Source organism: Pecten maximus, chromosome 17, assembly GCF_902652985.1.
Source record: "Pecten maximus chromosome 17, xPecMax1.1, whole genome shotgun sequence".
Classification (NCBI taxonomy): Eukaryota; Metazoa; Mollusca; class Bivalvia; order Pectinida; family Pectinidae; genus Pecten; species Pecten maximus.
In genome coordinates this window covers 21,620,754-21,640,849 of record NC_047031.1, presented here as the reverse complement: position 1 = coordinate 21,640,849, position 20,096 = coordinate 21,620,754, and the positions used below count along the sequence as shown (strand labels likewise).

General features: G+C 35.6%; 1 protein-coding gene across 8 annotated transcripts in view; it reads right to left on the bottom strand.

Moving 5' to 3' along the window:
- Nucleotides 1-397: 397 nt before the first annotated feature.
- The window catches only part of LOC117315027 (pyruvate kinase PKM-like), a 56,200-nt gene continuing 36,501 nt past the window's right edge, over nt 398-20,096 (bottom strand). For 6 of the 8 annotated variants that reach the window (XM_033869159.1, XM_033869158.1, XM_033869162.1 and 3 more), the window contains 10 exons: nt 18,970-19,126; nt 18,453-18,544; nt 17,235-17,354; nt 16,399-16,585; nt 15,830-15,972; nt 14,293-14,420; nt 13,579-13,882; nt 13,084-13,250; nt 10,233-10,351; nt 398-3,544 (listed from right to left, as the gene is read on the bottom strand). In XM_033869159.1, coding sequence (XP_033725050.1) covers nt 3,294-3,544; nt 10,233-10,351; nt 13,084-13,250; nt 13,579-13,882; nt 14,293-14,420; nt 15,830-15,972; nt 16,399-16,585; nt 17,235-17,354; nt 18,453-18,544; nt 18,970-19,126 — 1,668 coding nt within the window. In that variant the 3' untranslated portion in view covers nt 398-3,293. Of the gene's footprint in view, nt 3,545-6,286; nt 6,327-8,934; nt 9,282-10,232; nt 10,352-13,083; nt 13,251-13,578; nt 13,883-14,292; nt 14,421-15,829; nt 15,973-16,398; nt 16,586-17,234; nt 17,355-18,452; nt 18,545-18,969; nt 19,127-20,096 lie in introns of those variants that run through there. The other 2 variants (XM_033869165.1, XM_033869160.1) reach the window with 2 other exon arrangements.

The following is a 20,096-nucleotide window of genomic DNA, read 5'->3' as shown; positions in this document are numbered from 1 at the left end:
AGTCCTTTTGGACAATTCAAAGTGTTTAAAATAGCATTTATTAGGAAAGGAACTCTCTTTTCCTGCATTGTAAAATTGACAGGAAATTAAGACTTACGAAGCAATGAAACTGTTATTCCAGCAGAAATTAAGAATACTTCCATCAAATCTTCTATCCAATTTGTCATCAGTTCCGGATCCCCCAATTTGCTTTATTTCGGGGGTCTAATTACATATAACTAGAGGTATTACCATCAATTTTTCTTGTCCAAACTGACCACAGGAAAGATATTTGAAGCTGAGAATAGTTTTTGAAGTCATTAGAAAATTTTCTTAAAATGTACAGAACAGCCTGAAATTTTGCATCTTATGCACAATATCCCCAACCTCACAGCAACAAATTATGACAAACACAAAATTCACTTGTACAGTATTTTTTTATTTGTTTACAGTGAAACAAAACATACAATTTCCATGGCTGTTCTATTGTTTGAAGTAACAACTTGGGGCAGACAAACAAAGCTGTTTACAAGACAAGGGCTTGATTTTCGCTGTGGAGAAATAATATCAGAAATTTTCGGTACTCAGGATCATATCGTAATAACACAATTTCATTATCTTAAGTCTTCAGAAGGAATGAAATAAACTCAGGGAAAAAAAATATGGTACGTCATAAAATAAATAATTATTAAATGTAGTTATCATATTAGTGTTTTTACACAACTTAATATATCCAAGCTTATATAAGGGAGATAACTACCTCAAAAATATGCACACTTGAGAAATGGCATCTGAAAACTCAATAATGAATATAATTTAATTGGGTAAAATAAATATGGCATTTATATGCGCTTTGCAAGCTAACAAATATAACTATAACACAAAAAGTATTCACTAATAGCACTTTAGTTAGATTCAAAACATAAAAGTAATGAATCGACAAATAATTAACGGTAGCACTTTCAACATCTAGTCACTGCAGAAAAAAACATTTCTCACGACACATCTACTGTGAAGTTCTTCACACTTTGTTCTTTTAAATACCTATATTTGAATTATCGTCACAGCACAGATTTATCTCTATAACTTAGATTGAAATTTATTTCCTCCTTTAAATTCAACATCCTCCACCTGCTTGAGAACAGTAACACCGATGACTATTTCACATTTGAAATATGGCTTTACACCGACTCTCACATAATTAATTAATGTAATCAACAGATCTCTATACAGATCATTTTAATCTGGTAGGAATAATCGTAATATACAAGTACAATACATATGTATCCAACTCCTGTTGGTTGAAATTTACCATAATCGACCTGTCTAAATTTATAGTCTCTCATATCATAATCCACCTGTCTAAATTCATACATCTCACATCTTATAAACAGCCTCTCTAAATTCATATGTCTCCTATCTCAAAACTGACCCGACTAAATTCAAATTTCTCCCATCCCTTCTTGATATCTTTATAGCTGAGTTATCAATGAACAAAACTGACAGCAATTGAAATGAAGAATTCTTAATGATTTCTCAAGATTTAAAAAAAGCAGGTTAGAATTGACCACAAGAAGTGCCCTTTATGAAATAAAGATAAAGTTGTCCTGTGTTGGTGGTACGGAGGCAGTACATCAAGGTCACAGGGAGAAATATTATTGATATGTAGTTGATATTCAATAACTCAATACCAGTTAAACACAGTCTATGGGGTTATTAACAATCGCCATATTTAAGAGAGATGTTGTGTTTATCCATGGAACCAGATACATAAGCTTTGACAACAATAACTGGACAAAGATTTCAAGACAGATTGAAAATATTAACAATATCTTATATTTAGTAACATCTTATATTTAGTAACAAACTTTTGTATGTGAAACATCAGATATAGCACACAAGAGTTTTCAACAAATCCAGCATGACCAACATGTCATTGCTTAAACAACAGTTGTACCTCTTAAATTCATACACAATAATACATTTAAATTTTACACCTTTATGGTCTTTTCTATGATCTACAAACACAGTTAAATCTTCCCTAATCCAAAAATTTTATTTGTCCATTCAATTAATTCCAGACTTTTTTTAAACAGTGCAGTACTTCCCCAATCCAAAAATCTGATTTGTCCAGTCAATTAATTCCAGACTTTTTTTAAACAGTGCAGTACTCCATGTTCAATTTACATAAAACGTTCACATGTTTTATTTCCCCCACAAGCAGTGCCTGGACACTATGTCCACTTTACAAACACTGTTAGGGATACCAGCTCCCAACCTGTGAGTTCTACATCAAAAACTGTATGGGTTACAATGTGTCCGAGACCAAGTCCTACAGCTAGCCTCAAAAGATTTATCAGCATACAAAATATCTTGTTTCTATTGTTCTCAACAATTCCACATCACAATGATACAACAGAGTATTAAATTCATGTATCGCAAATAACTTTGAGTCTAAGCATCACATGCTCGTTAATCCTGTCAGATTTATCTCCCCTTTCCTATACCCTGTCTGTTCAGAAATAATTTAACATGGACAGACACACCCTAGAATAACAAACAACATTTTCATACAAAAAAACTTTATAAACTTCTGCATTACCGTGAAAAATCCTACAACTAATTTATAAATGTCCACACTGTTGGCTCCACTAATAAAATAACACTCTTTACAATAATGTACTGGAGTAATGAGGGTTGTATGTTGTAGGGCTGAAAAATAATTTCACTACAGAACCAGACAACCCTCTCTACCTAAAATGGACTTGACCATGCTTTGGTCTGGTCAGGACAACTAAGACATTAGGGGGAGGTGGGAGGCATACATAGTCAGCATTTAATTCTATTTTGGCAAGAACTCCAATTAAACAGATTCTATTCATTTTGAAAGTCAGCCTTTTCCCATCCATGGTTCGTACAGTTCCACCAAAGTATTTTCCAAGCACTCAATATGAAATTGAGCACTTTCAGTAAAATTTAATGACAATATGTCAAAATTCAAAATTTATTTTTGGTGAAGCAAACTGATGATTTCTCGAGCACTGCTCAACTTTTCAAGCACTTTTCAAGGTTTGTACGAACCATATCATCTTTCTGATCAAATTAGACTGTTTTACGCACAAGAATCTCCTTCCCATGAGCCAAGCTACTTCGTAGACAACATACACAATGGAATGCAGTGTAGGAGCATATAGTTCTGTATATTTAAATGAAAGAGAAGACTTCTACACAAAATTACCATAAACACATCCCGTGGGGCACAATCCAAAAACAGCTATGATAGTAGAAATTATAACTAGATCAGCTGTGCATCATTATTTTTTCTCTTCTGCTTTAGTAAAACTTGGCACACTGGAGATTCCGGTGATCGGGGCCAAATTATCGATTTTGCCAGTCTCCACAGCGTTGATGATCCTCATGGTGTTTGTTGATCCAGATCCTGGTTTCCACCCTGTTACTATGACAATAGGGTCGCCGACCTTGACAAAGCCACGCCTCATACTTACGTCAATTCCCTTGTAGATCCTGCGATCAACATCTGCAGTCCACTCCGATAGGACAGGTTCTGAAGCAAAACAAGAAATATAAGAATTGGTAAGCACATTTGCCTTCATAAAATGACAAGTACAATATATACCAAATTTCTTCAAAATTTTTTTTTAAAAGATATGACAAAGAGTTTTAAACAAAGTATATACAGATATACATGTACTTACAATAGTTTTATTGTCCTCTCTAGAAGCTCAAAATATCCAAACAAAATTATGACGACTACAGAATACAGCGATGCTAAATGAATACTTAACAGTAAATGAGTGTACAAGCATTAAATACTGAGACTGTAGATGATGTAGGTTCAGTCAACTAATGTTAATATCAAAAACATTTTCCAATCATATTTTTTGTTTATCAGGTCAATTTCAGCAAAATTTAAAGGTGAACATTTTTTAAAACTTATCTGAACAAATTATTTAAGACATACACTACTGACCTCACCAAATTACACTTTTTCCACTCATTAATTTTTCTTCTGAAAATATGTTCAGTATCAGTAATAAAATATCAATGTTAAAGAAACTGTTTGCTGCCAGTAATCGACCCCATTAATCATGAAATATGACAACATAAAAATTTAAATATACTGTAGTAAATTGAAGTGTAAATTAGTTTAACTATCCCATAATAAACTTTGTTTCCAAATCAGATATAACATAAAATGAACACAAATCAATTCAAGTAACACATAATTTTGATACCATGTACAGGATTTTTTTACTGTTCCAATCCATGCCACAAATGACAATACATACTAACTATAGGGGTGTGCAATTTCATATTGGGAGTAGCACTGTTCTATGTAAACCCTGCTGGCAGATTCCGGTACAATGCCAACTCATAATTTCATGGTATATTGAAAATCTTCCTTAAATACAGACATCAAATCTACTACCTGTGAGTTGGGGCTTAGTGAAATTGAACACCCCTCAACAAAACCAGCAAAATTCAAACTGTGGTAAGGAATTTGAGTGTGTAACACAACAGAACGAAACAAGGGATTCAGTCAAAACATTTCAGCCAGCTTACAAACAATCGGATCTATAGATATCAAATTGTCAACTGCTAAGAGCATTATGCTACATCATGTTGTGTCAAGGTATCACATTAGACTTTATTTTCTACTAACAATTCACAGGTACTGGTTTTCTGCTTCATCACTAGTACATTTTTTTTTTAATTTCAAATCTGTCAACTAAAACCATAGTTTTGAAGACAAGGAAATTTTGACATCAATTGTGAAATTTTTTGATATTTAGTTGAAAGAATTAAGATTTCCAATAATTATGTAAAATGTAGAATAGCAATCTGACGAAGCTACTGGCTACAAATCCCCTCGTAACTAAAAGTAATCATTAGAAAATTTCAAGATTTCAACACAGATCATAAACCTTTGAAGGATGCGAATAATGAATTAAGTCAAATCAACTTCTGTCAAAATGATTAATTCAAACTTGAACATAAATTAACATAAAAGCATTAAAAATTTAGGTATTGCTGAATTAAAAATTTTCAACATACATGTATTTCAACATTTAGGAAAAATTATAAATATAATCTTCCTAATGGTTCATAATTCACTATACAGATGTCAATACAGGGTTATGATTGTATATTGTTTAAAATATTCTGTTTTTACGTTTATTATATATATCCGACATTAGTTTTATATTCATATCCAAGTGGTCCTGACAGACAGAGAAGTCATTATATTGAAACAGCCTTATGATTTACTCATTATCTATCCAGTCTAAACAGCCTTATGATTTTCTCATTATTTATCCAGTCTAAACAGCCTTATGATTTACTCATTATCTATCCAGTCTAAACAGAAATATGTATGAATCTGTATCAATAAACTTGTTCTTCTTTAATGTTATTAACAGCATCACGGTAAGGAGAGAATAAAAGATTCAGGCACAACAAATCAGTAATGAACAAAATCACTAACTCATGCAAAAAAAACATCTGACAAACTTTGGATCTATGATAACTGAAATCAGTGCTGTATACTAATGTATACTGCTGCAGTTTCTACAAATGTTGAGGGCAGAAATCATTCACAACACTTTGCAGAGAAAAGAAACACAATGGATTTTTTCTTCTTCATTATTTATACAATGGAAGTGCTTTAAAAAATACAATCCTAAAATAACCAGATCAATTTTTTTTTTAATTTCAAAAACATTACAACACCAGATAGTAAACCAGGATTTATACGCAAAATACTTTCAAGGAGAAGGATACGATCAGAAGATGAACAACAATGTCAGACTAAGGAGCCTACAAAACTTCTACAACAGTCACATACTGGGTACCTGGTATGTATTCTTGGCCCCCATCAGTTGTCAAGCTTATCGCTATACCATCTGGTAGGGAAGAACAAAGGGAAGTAACTCTTGATATATCAAAATGTTAAATATGAAGTATTTGATTAAAAGGCAACAGATTCTATTTTTTTACTGTTGTGGAATAATGCACACTTAACCTGTGGCATTGATACAGTATCATGATCGAGTACCGGTGGTAAAAACCTGGGGATTGATCCATTGTGTAAAACTAGAGTAACACAGCCAAAATGAGGAATATTTACAATATCATACGATGGCTTCATGTAGCTAGATCCCAAACAAACAAAACTAGAGCTTTGTTAAATAGTACGCTTTGATATAGGAGCCAACATTGCCATGCTTCTCAAAGCAATATAATGCAAGCATACAAAACTGTTGGGTCAGGATCGAACTCACTGTACCTGGAGTATCCGACGGAAATTCTAACTCATCAGGGGTACACTTCAAAAGAGACAGCACAATTTGAAAATTCAAAATGTGTGACATTTCAAAATATTAATGTAATTTTTTCAATAAATAACGTATCTTTATATTCGTAACTAGAATGTGTAAACCTGATTCAACCCATTCTAACCAAAATGAGACTTTCTTTTTCTCTACAATACACTGCAATACTTGTACAATATGGAGGAGTGAATATTACATGTCAAAATTTAATTACCGGTATATTGGTTTCAATCCCATTCTAAGTATAATCTAGAAACTAGGGAACCAGACCGAGGTTTTAATGTAAAATGTACCTACCCCGTGCCCCACTAATTACTTATATCATTACCATGGCTTCACCCTAAGTAGACAGATTAAAATAAATTCAGTATGATTACAACAGTGTGGTGATAGAAGCCATTTACATATAAAAGCAGAGGGAGCAATATTGTGAGAAATTTATGCGAATTATTTTCAGACTTGGGAACTAAACAATTTGTACAACAGTTTAGACTGAAACCATACACCACTCAATTTAACAGGATACATGGTGGAACGAAACAATGGACGAGTGGATGGATAAACAATTTTATACAGATGAATATTCAGATGTCCCAATATTATATGTACACACATATATACACACCCTGAAATACTAATTTTTTCGAGGTATTCTCATTCTTGACTAATTTGATAAAAAACATTAAATAATGAATTCAGCAGAGAGTGACTGAGATTTTCTATAAATAGTAATGATGACCTTGTTTTTGAACTTGACACCCTGAAACACAAACTTGTTCGAGGTAATCTAATATTTGATCAATGTCAAATGGTTAAAGATTAAACCACCTGTTATCAAAGTTAGTTAAGAAAACTGTAAGACTACAGAATTGTATGGTTTTTCGGTAACATTATCATATACATTGGATTTGGGTGTGGAGGTACTGCCAAGTCCACTTACAAATGGGGGACAACAAAACAAAGGAAATCTCCTAACATTTAAAATATTGCACAATTTAACATTATCATCAAAGGAAACGGGTAAAAAGGAAGATAAACAAAACAGGTCAACAACAACAAAAATAAACTTCAAAACAACATACAACTCTGTTTGTTTGTAGCCTTACCACAACATTGTCTATTATCAAATTTCTCTTTTGATAGTAAAATTAAGGTCAAATACATTTTCAGCTATATTTGTGTACTGCAGAGAAAGATATACTATTATCACATATTTGTAGTGTTACATTTGTGTAGCCTAGAAAGAGAACGGGATTTTATCACATAATCGGCCTGTTATACTTGTTTAGCCCAGAAATAGAATGGGATTTTATCACATAATCGGCCTGTTATACTTGTGTAGCCCAGAAATAGAATGGGATTTTATCACATAATCGGCCTGTTATACTTGTATAGCCCAGAAATAGAACGGGATTTTATCACATAATCGGCCTGTTACACTTGTGTAGCCCAAAAATAGAATGGGATTTTATCACATAATCGGCCTGTTATACTTGTGTAGCCCAGAAATAGAACAGGATTTTATCACATAATCGGCCTGTTATACTTGTGTAGCCTAGAAATAGAACGGGATTTTATCACATAATCGGCCTGTTATACATGTGTAGCCCAGAAATAGAACAGGATTTTATCACATAATCGGCCAGTTACACTTGTGTAGCCCAGAAAGAGAACAGGATTTTATCACATAATCGGCCAGTTACACTTGTGTAGCCCAGAAAGAGAACAGGATTTTATCACATAATCGGCCTGTTATACTTGTGTAGCCCAGAAATAGAATGGGATTTTATCACATAATCGGCCTGTTATACTTTTGTAGCCCAGAAATAGAGCGGGATTTTATCACATAATCGGCCTGTTATACTTGTGAAGCCCAGAAATAGAACAGGATTTTATAACAGAGTTAGGCTCTAACAAGTACTTAGCACTTGTTTGTAGTATAACTAGGATCCCCTGTAAACATGTACCTCCTTCGATCCCAGTATCAAATAATCAGTCTTATTAACCACTAATATATCGGCTTTACTTCCTCACATTAGTGATATTATCAGACATCTAATCCTAGTAATGATACTCCAGTAACAAAACTGTATTTAAGATGTGTCTAGAAATCAAACTAATTTGTTCTTTAAGGTTACTCGAATAAAATATCTACCCAATGGAATAAGGAGGACTCCAGGCTGGGACCACCAACTAAAGTAATTTAATTTAATTAAAACACAATTATTATAATAAGACATCATTTTCTCCCAGGTCCCAACATGTATAGAATTTCTATATTTTATTTTGGAGTCTTCCCGTAGGATATATACTTTAATGGAATATCCCTTCAGTACATACGAGTCGAATAAATGAACTTGATATAAATAAGTTTGTTTCATGTTTTAAACTTTTTAAACTAGACTTTTTTTAAAAACTGATTGGTACTGAATACAACAGCTATTACAGTAAACTGTAGAGTCAGCTACATAAAGGTATGATGGACAGCTTTATCATAGTAGGAATAACATTTGAATTCCTGATGAAAATCAGTTTATCACAGTAGGAATACCATTCAAATTCTTGATGAAAATCAGACGAAAGTCTTCATATAAAACAGCACAGGACTTGTTAACATTTAAAAACTTTTATATTTTATCACAGATATACGTTATCTTGTATCACAGACACAGAAATGTTTATTCCAAATGTTCATGGAACTTTGATCACTAAGGACGGAGTAGCTTTAATCGGTATGTGAAGTGTTAGGGAGACAATGGTGAATTGGCGGATTATCTCCCTCTGTGACTGCCAGTATACGGAGAGTATTGGTATTGCCACTTCCAGCTTGCCAGCCGCTCAATAACACAACCAAGTCACCAGTTTTAAGTATGCCTTTATCACGACCAAAGCCGAGTGTTTCATACACACGTTTATCCATGTCGGCTGTCCAGAGGTGTTGTCGTGGTTCTGCAATGTTAAAACGCCAGGCAAGGACATGCAAGTTAGGGACGACAGTTTAAGTACAGGCAGGCAAAGCAAAACTAATACTATGTCATGTTTCAGGTCTCTTGCTAAAATTTTGTCGCAGTCGGTTGGTAGAGCAACCTCAATCTAAATGCCCCTGCCTTATTTTTTTTAAAGGAAAGGTAGGATTTTATTGCAAATTCTGATTTGCAGATCAAACATTTTATTTAGCCATTACAACTGTTGAGTGGGACATACGGAAAATCAAAATCAAACAAACAAGCATAATAATTAACAGAAACCTGAAACACACATTTTTTTGGCCTAGTCTATGTATAAACAAAGACAAGTTATTACACATGACTTAAGAAACCAGCCACAAAGGGCCAAGGTGAACGAAATCAGCAGGTAGATGATTACACAAGCAGGAAGGCAAAGTAGAAACAAGTACACACAGGGATAAGCAAGTTAGCAACACTTAAAACTAATAGAAACAACAATGAAATCTTCCTACACCTCTGTATGAACTTTGAACTCTGACCCATTGACATCTAACTTTAAGTAATAGTATAACATTTACAGAAGTTAATCTTGCTCTGTACCCCGTATTGAGTTTTTGTTCTCCAGCTCAGTCATGAAATAATTTGTGCTGTATCATTCATCAGTGTTAAGTTTTGAAAACTTCTGAACTTGTCCTTAAAATTAATGTTTAATTTTTTTTTTTTTAATGCCAAAAGTCAAAATCCTTCCACAAACAGTCCTGCAGGGTCTATCATTTGTTGAAGTTCTGAGGTGAAGATTTTTTTAAGCGGTGAAGATTACTTTCAAATTGTGCAGTGTAAATAGAAAGTTGTGAAATGAAGGCTTTTAAGCTGTTAGCTTTTAAATCTGAAGTGAAAGTATAAAGTTGTGAAGTACAGATCAAAGTTCATCCTTCTAAATTTGTACACCTACCTGCGTAATGTATGGGGAACACGCCACGATATAAGTGACACTGACGAGCGGTCTGGGCCTGGCGAGTGATTGCCAGGATTGGACAGCGGGGTCGGTACTTGGAGATCAGTTGTGCAGATCTGTAACACAACATCACAGATATATAGCCATACGGAGGCAAAACATAAATTTAATGTGTAAGGAATGTATTAAACTATCTCATATGGATCAGAGTTTCTCGATTCAAAATCCAGGTCTGGGTTACAGCTCTCGGTAACCTAGATCTTCTATTATTGCAACTGTATTATAGAAGTCATACATTTTTCTATTGTCCCTGTGAACCAGCTATTTCACAATCCCATCACTTCATCTCACAATGCCATCACTTCATCTCACAATCCCATCACTTCATCTCACAATGCCATCACTTCATCTCACAATCCCATCACTTCATCTCACAATGCCATCACTTCATCTCACAATGCCATCACTTCATCTCACAATGCCATCACTTCATCTCACAATGCCATCACTTCATCTCACAATGCCATCACTTCATCTCACAATCCTATAACTTCATCTCACAATCCCATCACTTCATCTCACAATGCCATCATTTCATCTCACAATGCCATCACTTCATCTCACAATGCCATCACTTCATCTCACAATGCCATCACTTCATCTCACAATCCCATCACTTCATCTCACAATGCCATTCCTTCATCTCACAATGCCATCACTTCATCTCACAATGCCATCACTTCATCTCACAATCCTATAACTTCATCTCACAATCCTATAACTTCATCTCACAATCCTATCACTTCATCTCACAATCCTATAACTTCATCTCACAATCCCATCCATCTCACAATCCTATAACTTCATCTCACAATCCCATCACTTCATCTCACAATGCCATCACTTCATCTCACAATCCCATCACTTCATCTCACAATGCCATCACTTCATCTCACAATCCTATCACTTCATCTCACAATCCCATCACTTCATCTCACAATGCCATCACTTCATCTCACCATCCATCACTTCATCTCACAATCCCATCACTTCATCTCACAATCCCATCACTTCATCTCACCAATCCCATCACTTCATCTCACAATGCCATCACTTCATCTCACAATCCCATCACTTCATCTCACAATGCCATCACTTCATCTCACAATGCCATCACTTCATCTCATAATGCCATCACTTCATCTCACAATGCCATCACTTCATCTCACAATCCTATAACTTCATCTCACAATCCCATCACTTCATCTCACAATCCTATCACTTCATCTCACAATCCTATAACTTCATCTCACAATCCCATCACTTCATCTCACAATCCTATAACTTCATCTCACAATCCCATCACTTCATCTCACAATCCTATAACTTCGTCTCACAATCCCATCACTTCATCTCACAATGCCATCACTTCATCTCACAATCCTATAACTTCATCTCACAATCCCATCACTTCATCTCACAATCCTATCACTTCATCTCACAATCCCATCACTTCATCTCACAATCCTATCACTTCATCTTACAATGCCATCACTTCATCTCACCATCCCATCACTTCATCTCACAATCCCATCACTTCATCTCACAATGCCATCACTTCATCTCACAATCCCATCACTTCATCTCACAATCCTATAACTTCATCTCACAATCCCATCACTTCATCTCACAATTCTATAACTTCATCTCACAATGCCATCACTTCATCTCACAATGCCATCACTTCATCTCACAATCCTATCACTTCATCTCACAATCCTATAACTTCATCTCACAATCCCATCACTTCATCTCACAATCCCATCACTTCATCTCACAATGCCATCACTTCATCTCACAATCCCATCACTTCATCTCACAATGCCATCACTTCATATCACAATCCTATAACTTCTTCTCACAATGCCATCACTTCATATCACAATCCCATCACTTCATCTCACAATGCCATCACTTCATCTCACAATCCCATCACTTCATCTCACAATGCCATCACTTCATCTCACAATCCCATCACTTCATCTCACAATCCCATCACTTTATCTCACAATCCCATCACATCATCTCACAATCCTATAACTTCATCTCACAATGCCATCACTTCATATCACAATCCTATAACTTCATCTCACCATCCCATCACTTCATCTCACAATGCCATCACTTCATCTCACAATCCTATAACTTCGTCTCACAATCCTATAACTTCATCTCACAATCCCATCACTTCATCTTACAATCCCATCACTTCATCTCACAATGCCATCACTTCATCTCACAATCCCATCACTTCATCTCACAATCCCATCACTTTATCTCACAATGCCATCACTTCAACTCACAATCCCATCACTTCATCTCACAATCCCATCACTTCATATCACAATGCCATCACTTCATCTCATAATCCCATCACTTCATATCACAATCCCATCACTTTATCTTACAATACCATCAATTCTGCTCACAATCCTATAATTTTACCGAAAAACAAAGACAGTTCCATTTCATTATGTACAAGGTCTATCAAGCCCCTCTTGCAAAACTAAAGCAACCTCCTATCATAACATACAAAGAAATATATTTTATGACCTTCTTTTGAAAATCTTGTGGGAACACATTTTTCATTCTGTGAAGCCTTCCTTGAAACTATATCTTTTTGTTCTTATTTTCCTGTTAAAAATCATTCCAACTGAACTTTCGATTCTGTGACTGTTATTTGGCTGTACCTAAATATTCTTAGTTTTCTATGAAAGCAATATCAATATTTTTCACCCGACAGAATTGTTATGCCTTGAACACAGATTCTGGCTTGGATGATTATTACCGTCCTGTTGTAGTGATGACAATGATGGCAGCAGCCATACATTTGAAGGATGCCTCCACAGCGGCGATGGCGACAGTGTGGGTGACCTCGATTGGCAGAGCTGTGTCTTGTCGGATCTCCTCAAAGTACTGACTGGTATACACGGCCGACTCGGCCTCCCGGCAGATCTGTAAACATTCACCTTACATCTACACAAGGTTGACTATTTATTTCAGAAATTAATTCATTATTAAAACAGGAATGTGAAAGGGTAGGAACCCTATAGGCCTATATCTGTAAAAACTGATCAGCCTTCAAATATAAGTGGAATGCCAGCCCTGGCCCTAATATATATGTATTTACTGATTAATTATCATCTATTCTTTCAGAAGACTGTTTAGAAATATTAACAACATTTAGGAGCAGCTAGTTTAATTTAAAGGAAGCATAGAAAGGCCAGAATTTAAATGAAATATTAAGTAAGTTTCTCTCCCTGTAGCTATTTTCAACAAGTACCTTATGCATCATCTTGACAGATTCAAGTGGGTAGTCTCCCTTGGCAGTCTCTCCCGATAACATGACACAATCAGCTCCGTCCAGGACAGCGTTGGCAACGTCACTAGACTCAGCCCTGGTCGGACGGGGTTTCTTCACCATACTTTCAAGCATCTGTGTGGCACAGATGACGGGCTTGCCCTGACGGTTACAGCGACTGATCATCATCTTCTGTGCGAGGAAAACTTTCTCAGCTGGAATCTCAATACCTAGATCCCCGCGAGCCACCATGACGCCGTCAGTTTCTTGTAGAATCTCATCAAATCTGCAAGCCAATAAAATGTATATATAGCATTATAACAGCAATCATGGTGTTATTCTAATTCCATTCTTTCTCTCAAATCTGGACAACTAATTATAATGCCTCACTATCGCAGCTAAAACCTAACAAGTCCTCTGTAATATACAAACTGAAGAAAAGCAAATAGATGTCAAATTCTACAGGCCAAGTACACATTTAAACTTGCATCAGAACTATGAGTTAAGAGCTGAGATGTTAGGATTTTTCCTCTACCAAGATAAGATATACACATTAATACAGATTCCAAACTAAAGCCTATACACCTGGAGCTTTGAAAAATAATTTAAAAGGAGATTTTTTTTATACTTTTGGTTGTATTCTTTTTCATCCTGATGCCTTATATGTTATATCAGTCAACATGGGGCCTGCCTTACCTTTTCACTCCCTCGTGGTTCTCAATCTTGGCAATGATTTTGATATTTGCGCCCTCAGGGCCGAGAACTTTACGGATGTCTGTGATGTGCTGTCCACTCCTGATGAAGGAAGCAAACACCATGTCCACCTGTTGTAAGTGTAAGTCAGTGCTATGATCAGGATTTCTAGACACAATATCTTACCGATGTTTACAACATTCAATGTAAGGGCTATTCCTGGACCAGTAAAATGTCTTCCTATTAATGTGAGGTTTTGTTTGTTTACTGGGTTTTTCGCCCCGTGTACAACTAGGGTAATTTTGAGGCTAGGTCTCCTTTAGTAGTTGGCGACAGCCTTACTGAATAATATATTGGAGGCCCATCGCATGCCATCCAGAACAATAAAGGTAAGGTGTCTTTCCCAAGGAAACAAGGATGGATAGTATTGCAACAGCAATACAAAGTCCCCTGCCTGAGCTAGAAGTGCAGCTATTCATTTCCCATTTTTTTTTGAAAAATGGTTTTTCGAAAAAAACAAATGTGGGATGCACAACTACATGTTATACTGATCATGTATACCAAGTTTCGTTAAGATCGGAGTAGTACTTTAGGAGGAGTTGTCCGGACAACTATTGCGTGACAGACAGACAGACGGACGGAGGGTAAACCTATAGTCCCCCCGTTTTTCAAACGGCAGGGGACTAATAACAAAGACAGCACAGACTGACCGTTTCTAAGCTGCCCGCAAAACACAAACCAACACGGGTAGGGAGCGTCAAACCACTCACTCCTGACCTTCACTTCTGACCTGAGGTTATGTGGCCGGCGCTCTAACTATCTGAGCTATAACAGGACGACTCATAGTTTGTCCAACAGAATAGACTTAATTCGAACACTATCATTATAATTAGCCACATTTTCTCCAGCACCCACACTACATGCAATTCTTATTTCTGGAGAAATCCTCTTGGATACATTTATATATTAATTTTATTGGAATAACCTTAATGTACTATCAATCTGAGAAAGACCTTTTTCAATATAGTCTTCGCCTGGACACTTTGGGATTATGTAAATGTAAACATTTTTGTGGTTAGGGCTATTACAGAATTATTTGTCTGAGAGGGGTGGGGGGCACTTTTGTTAAAATGTGATGTGTGATGGTGTAAGTTTCAAGATCCTCATACTCAATATGATTTAATACTTCCTACATAAGTAATTTTGGAACAGCACTTTTCACTTTAAAAGCCTTCCACTACATAATCGCTTTGCTGATTTTAGTTTGAGCATTTTGTTTTCAACACCAAGTTCTGTGGATGTGCAAATACAATGATCATGATAAACTGTTCAAATTTAATTATGCACTTAAATTTGAGTGCACCAACATAGATCAGTTTACAGTATTGATAAATTAGTTCTTTAAGATAGTCCAATTTATTGTTTATAAACAAATCTGTCTTATACCTCAACATATATCTGGTTCTGAATTTTACTTCAGAGAACAAGTGATTTCGGTTACAAATATATGACAAACAATTTAATGACATGGCACACTTACACCCTGTTCAACACCAAATCGAAGGTCAGCCCTGTCCTTTTCTGACACAGCGGGTAGATCTACGGCGATCCCGGGGAGGTTACAGCCCTTCTTACTGCCTAGATCTCCTCCATTCTCAATGGTACAGATCAGGAAGTCAGCACCTAGACAACACAGGATTTCATAGCGTCACTAATATAACTTTTGTCAAGAATCATCAGATCTACTTTAATTTGTCTAAAATATAATTTTGATCAAGAATTTTTAGATCCTATTTAATACATTATAATTGTATATTGACATGTGAAACAAATTAAACACATTAGTAAATTGTTATCATAGAGGGATTGAATACAATCTTGACACATGTAAAGTAAATATACAAGGATGACACAGTGGAGAGATAACATTTGACTTTCAGACCAGACTTACAGTCGTATGGTTTGATCACCTGCCTGATCACTTTTCTCTGGACAAGTTCTCTCCAGTTTCTTTCCATACTGAGACTGCCTGTGTATGTTTTGAATGATAGCCAAGATAAGCATCCATCAATAATATAGATAAGACTTAACAGAAAGACGACCACTTACCAACTTCCTGTACGACAGCCGAGATGAGACCATCGTCAATGAAAATCCTGTCCTTGACCTTCATGACCTTTGTGATATTTTTGTAGTCGAGCCAGAGCAGGTCCTTCGAACACTTCTCCTTATACTGGTCATCTGTTGTTATTTTAATAGTAGCTCCTGTAGTGAGAGTCACTTCTGCCGATGGCCCCTACAAGGTCAAGGTCAAATATTACAGAGATTAACAGGCACATGGTCAGGAAACTAGGCCAGATAGAACAGAAGAAAATAAATCTTGTTTTGATTACAAATGGGGGAGTAAGGTCAAGTTCAGTTCTTGTAACTGAAAGGTCAGTCAATGAAAGGTCAAATTCTGCAGTGAACTTTTTATCAAGGTAGGAAAAACTATAAAGGATAGGAGAACTCTCCTGTTGGTTTCAGACAAAAGAGTTGATGTTCTTAGTCAGATAACTTATTGTATTCAGCTCTCTATATGGGGAACATTACATTACAGGTTTCTCAACATCCAAGATCTCTTAACTTCTTAATGGTGGTGGAGATTTTGGCATAATGTTTTCAATAACTAGGCACCCAGACTGACAAGATCCTATAATTAAGCTCAGGGCTATTTTTTTCACTGGTTTGGGATGGGGCCTTTTTGTCCTATTTTGGGAAGAAAATTGGTGAACTGGGAAAGATTTTTTCAGGAGTAAACTGCCAATTTGGGGAATTTAATTTAAAATAAAATAATTCCGGATTGGGAATGGGGCCCATTAACGGCCCCACAAAGCCCTCAGAAAAAGCCCTGAAGCTTGCCCCTCCCTTATTACACGAGTAGGTGAAGTGACTACAAAACTGACCCCTTCCAGTAAACCTGTCCTGATCTCGGGTCCCTTGGTGTCCAGGGCGATGGCGACAGGGCGGCGGTTGGAGAAGCCCTCAATGGCTGTGCGAATGTTTTTGATAGTTCCTTCATGGTACTGCAAACAAAATATCACAAGTGATGGAAACAGAAAATCAGTACAAATGTACATATAAATCTTGGCCGAGTGAATCTCAAACCTCTGTTTAAGAGATTAATCATTGTCTATCCTAGAAACTAACCATATTAATTCAGAGTGTCACTCCGGCAATAGACCTGGCCAGTTTCATAAATATTCCCTATAAACTTAATTTTCTATTGGATAGCCTTATTGGATTTAAGGAAAAAATTCCTAGTTGAAGATTTCCTTAAAATCGGTTTGATCTTTCTATTGATCATTTTACTACGGGACTTCCTAAAGAGAAGTATTATTGGTGAAACTGGAGCTTGGCCGACACATAAGATTGTCAATGTAATTTAGCAATTTTCTTTAAATTCAGTATATATTGCAGAAACATTTAAAAAATCTTCTTTAGTAATAAACTATGTAGGTATGTAACACTTCACAGTTCACTGTACTGTGATGTATACATGTATATGTGTACACATTATCAGTATACAATCACCTGATCACTTGATTTTTCTGTACTTGAGGTCAAATTTCAAGCAGTATCATCCCCTTTAATGTTGCTAAAACACTGCCTTCTCATGACCATAAAGATTTAAAACAAGTCTCAGAGATATAAAATCAATGTAATACAAGATTTTTCTTACAAACAAAGCCTGAGGATGTCAAAATATGATTACATGGCAACTATGTTCCTAGATGTCAAAAGCTGCTTATGTCTAAAAGAGTAATTCTTTAAGATTTCTTCTTTGAATAAACAAGTTTCTGATGCATGTGGAGATGCCAGCAGGATTCCTACTGTATTCCACCTGCTGTATACAACACTGGTCCTACTGAAAGTCAGGAACGCTTAAAAACCAATAATACATGTAACACACCAAAATGTTACACTAATCTCTATTATTCTACTCAACAGGCACATTTATCAAAATAAAGGATTCAGTTTTTACCAAAGTAAAGGATTCAGTTTTTACCAAAGTAAAGGGTTCAGTTTTTATCAAAGTAAAGGATTCAGTTTTTATCAAAGTAAAGGATTCAGTTAAGTCTTTAGGGGTTAACCTGTAAATATTTATATCAACAAGACATTACCTCGTGTGTTCCGTGGGAGAAATTAAGACGAGCGATGTTCATTCCTTCAATGATCATCTTCTGTAGAACGCCAACCTCCCGACAGGCAGGACCTATAAAACAGGAAGAGTTATCTCCCCTGGACACATCCATGTTAACTATCCGAGTTCCACATAACTAGCTTGTTATCATATTATGATTTCATTTCCACTATATGTCCCTACACGAACACTTCCAAGAGAAGCTGCGTTTATACAGTTATGAATGCAGCTGTATCTAGTCAGCATTACTTTTTAAAGATTAACTTCTCATCCAATAACTATGGTATAGAATGTTTTTAATTGTATCTATGAGTTATCTTATGAGTTATCTCCCTTATGGATATTTTCCAAAACTCAGAAGAGTTACCTCCGTTTTAGATAATTTTGAATTTAAATCAGTTATTTCTCTTATAGATAATTACAAAATTTAAACTAGTATCTCTCTGAAATTATCATTCTAAAATGGATCCTTTTTAATTGTGAGTTATCTCCCTTACCTATGGTACAGATGATACCAGACTTTCTGACCTCATGCGGCTCAGAGTCAATGTCCAGTCTGGAGATATGTTCGAGAAGTGACCGAGCTGAGGCGGTCTGGAGCTGCTGAGACTGGACATAGTAATCTCCAGTGTGCTCCATGTCTTGGATGTTAAACTGAAATTTAAAAGTTGTATCACATTACCACAAATGGTCAGCATGCATCAAGGTAAACAAACAAATAAAAAATACACAAAACAACATATTCTATAGCTGTTTACCAGTTTTGTACTGCGAGCATTGTCGTAGGTAAGAAAACTACATGCACAAGGCCGCCGAAAAAAATAAGGAAAAAGTAAACGATAAATTACATATCTTCCATCGAAAAATGCAAAGAAAAATACCTGTCTGTCATTGATTTATCTATATATGCCTAAATTCTGAATACGACGATGCAATAGTAACAATGTTATGCGGGATGTTTTTACTCTGTTCAAAAGATTGTGGCAATGCATGATTATGCAGCCGATAAAACACTGACCGCGGCCTTCACCTTTGATACAAAATCAGCACGCGTACGGTCGATCAATTTTCCCGGACTGTTTATTGTTTAATATTGTTAAATTGGAGGTAACGTTTTCATAGAATATTATGCTGTCATTTGCGACTCCCGTGTGTAAATCGTGTGTCTATGTCAAAGACTATTTTACGCATGAACTTTGTTTTTATCTGTAACTGTGCACAATATTGTTTATTAGATAAAGGAATAATTGTTATCATGTACAATTAATTAATTTCTTTGTTATTATGTATTGCTTATTTTCGACTATGTTATCATGCAAGCACTTGTTCTGCATACAACCGATGATAGTCGGGTTTTGTCTCCGTATACAAACACGGATAAGTCGAACCATCGGATAAGTCAAATTTTTTGCTTGGTCCCGTCGACTTCAACTTATCCGAGTTTTACTGTATAACCATCAGAGTTTATCAATTAATTCCCTATAGAGACTTTATAACAAAAAGTTTACACAGGTATGAATCAACAGATATATAGTGAAAGGATTTGCTCCTTATAAATAAGTTATTTAAATTGCTTTTTTAAATGTATAATTATTAATTAGGTGATGCAACTACTATCATGCTG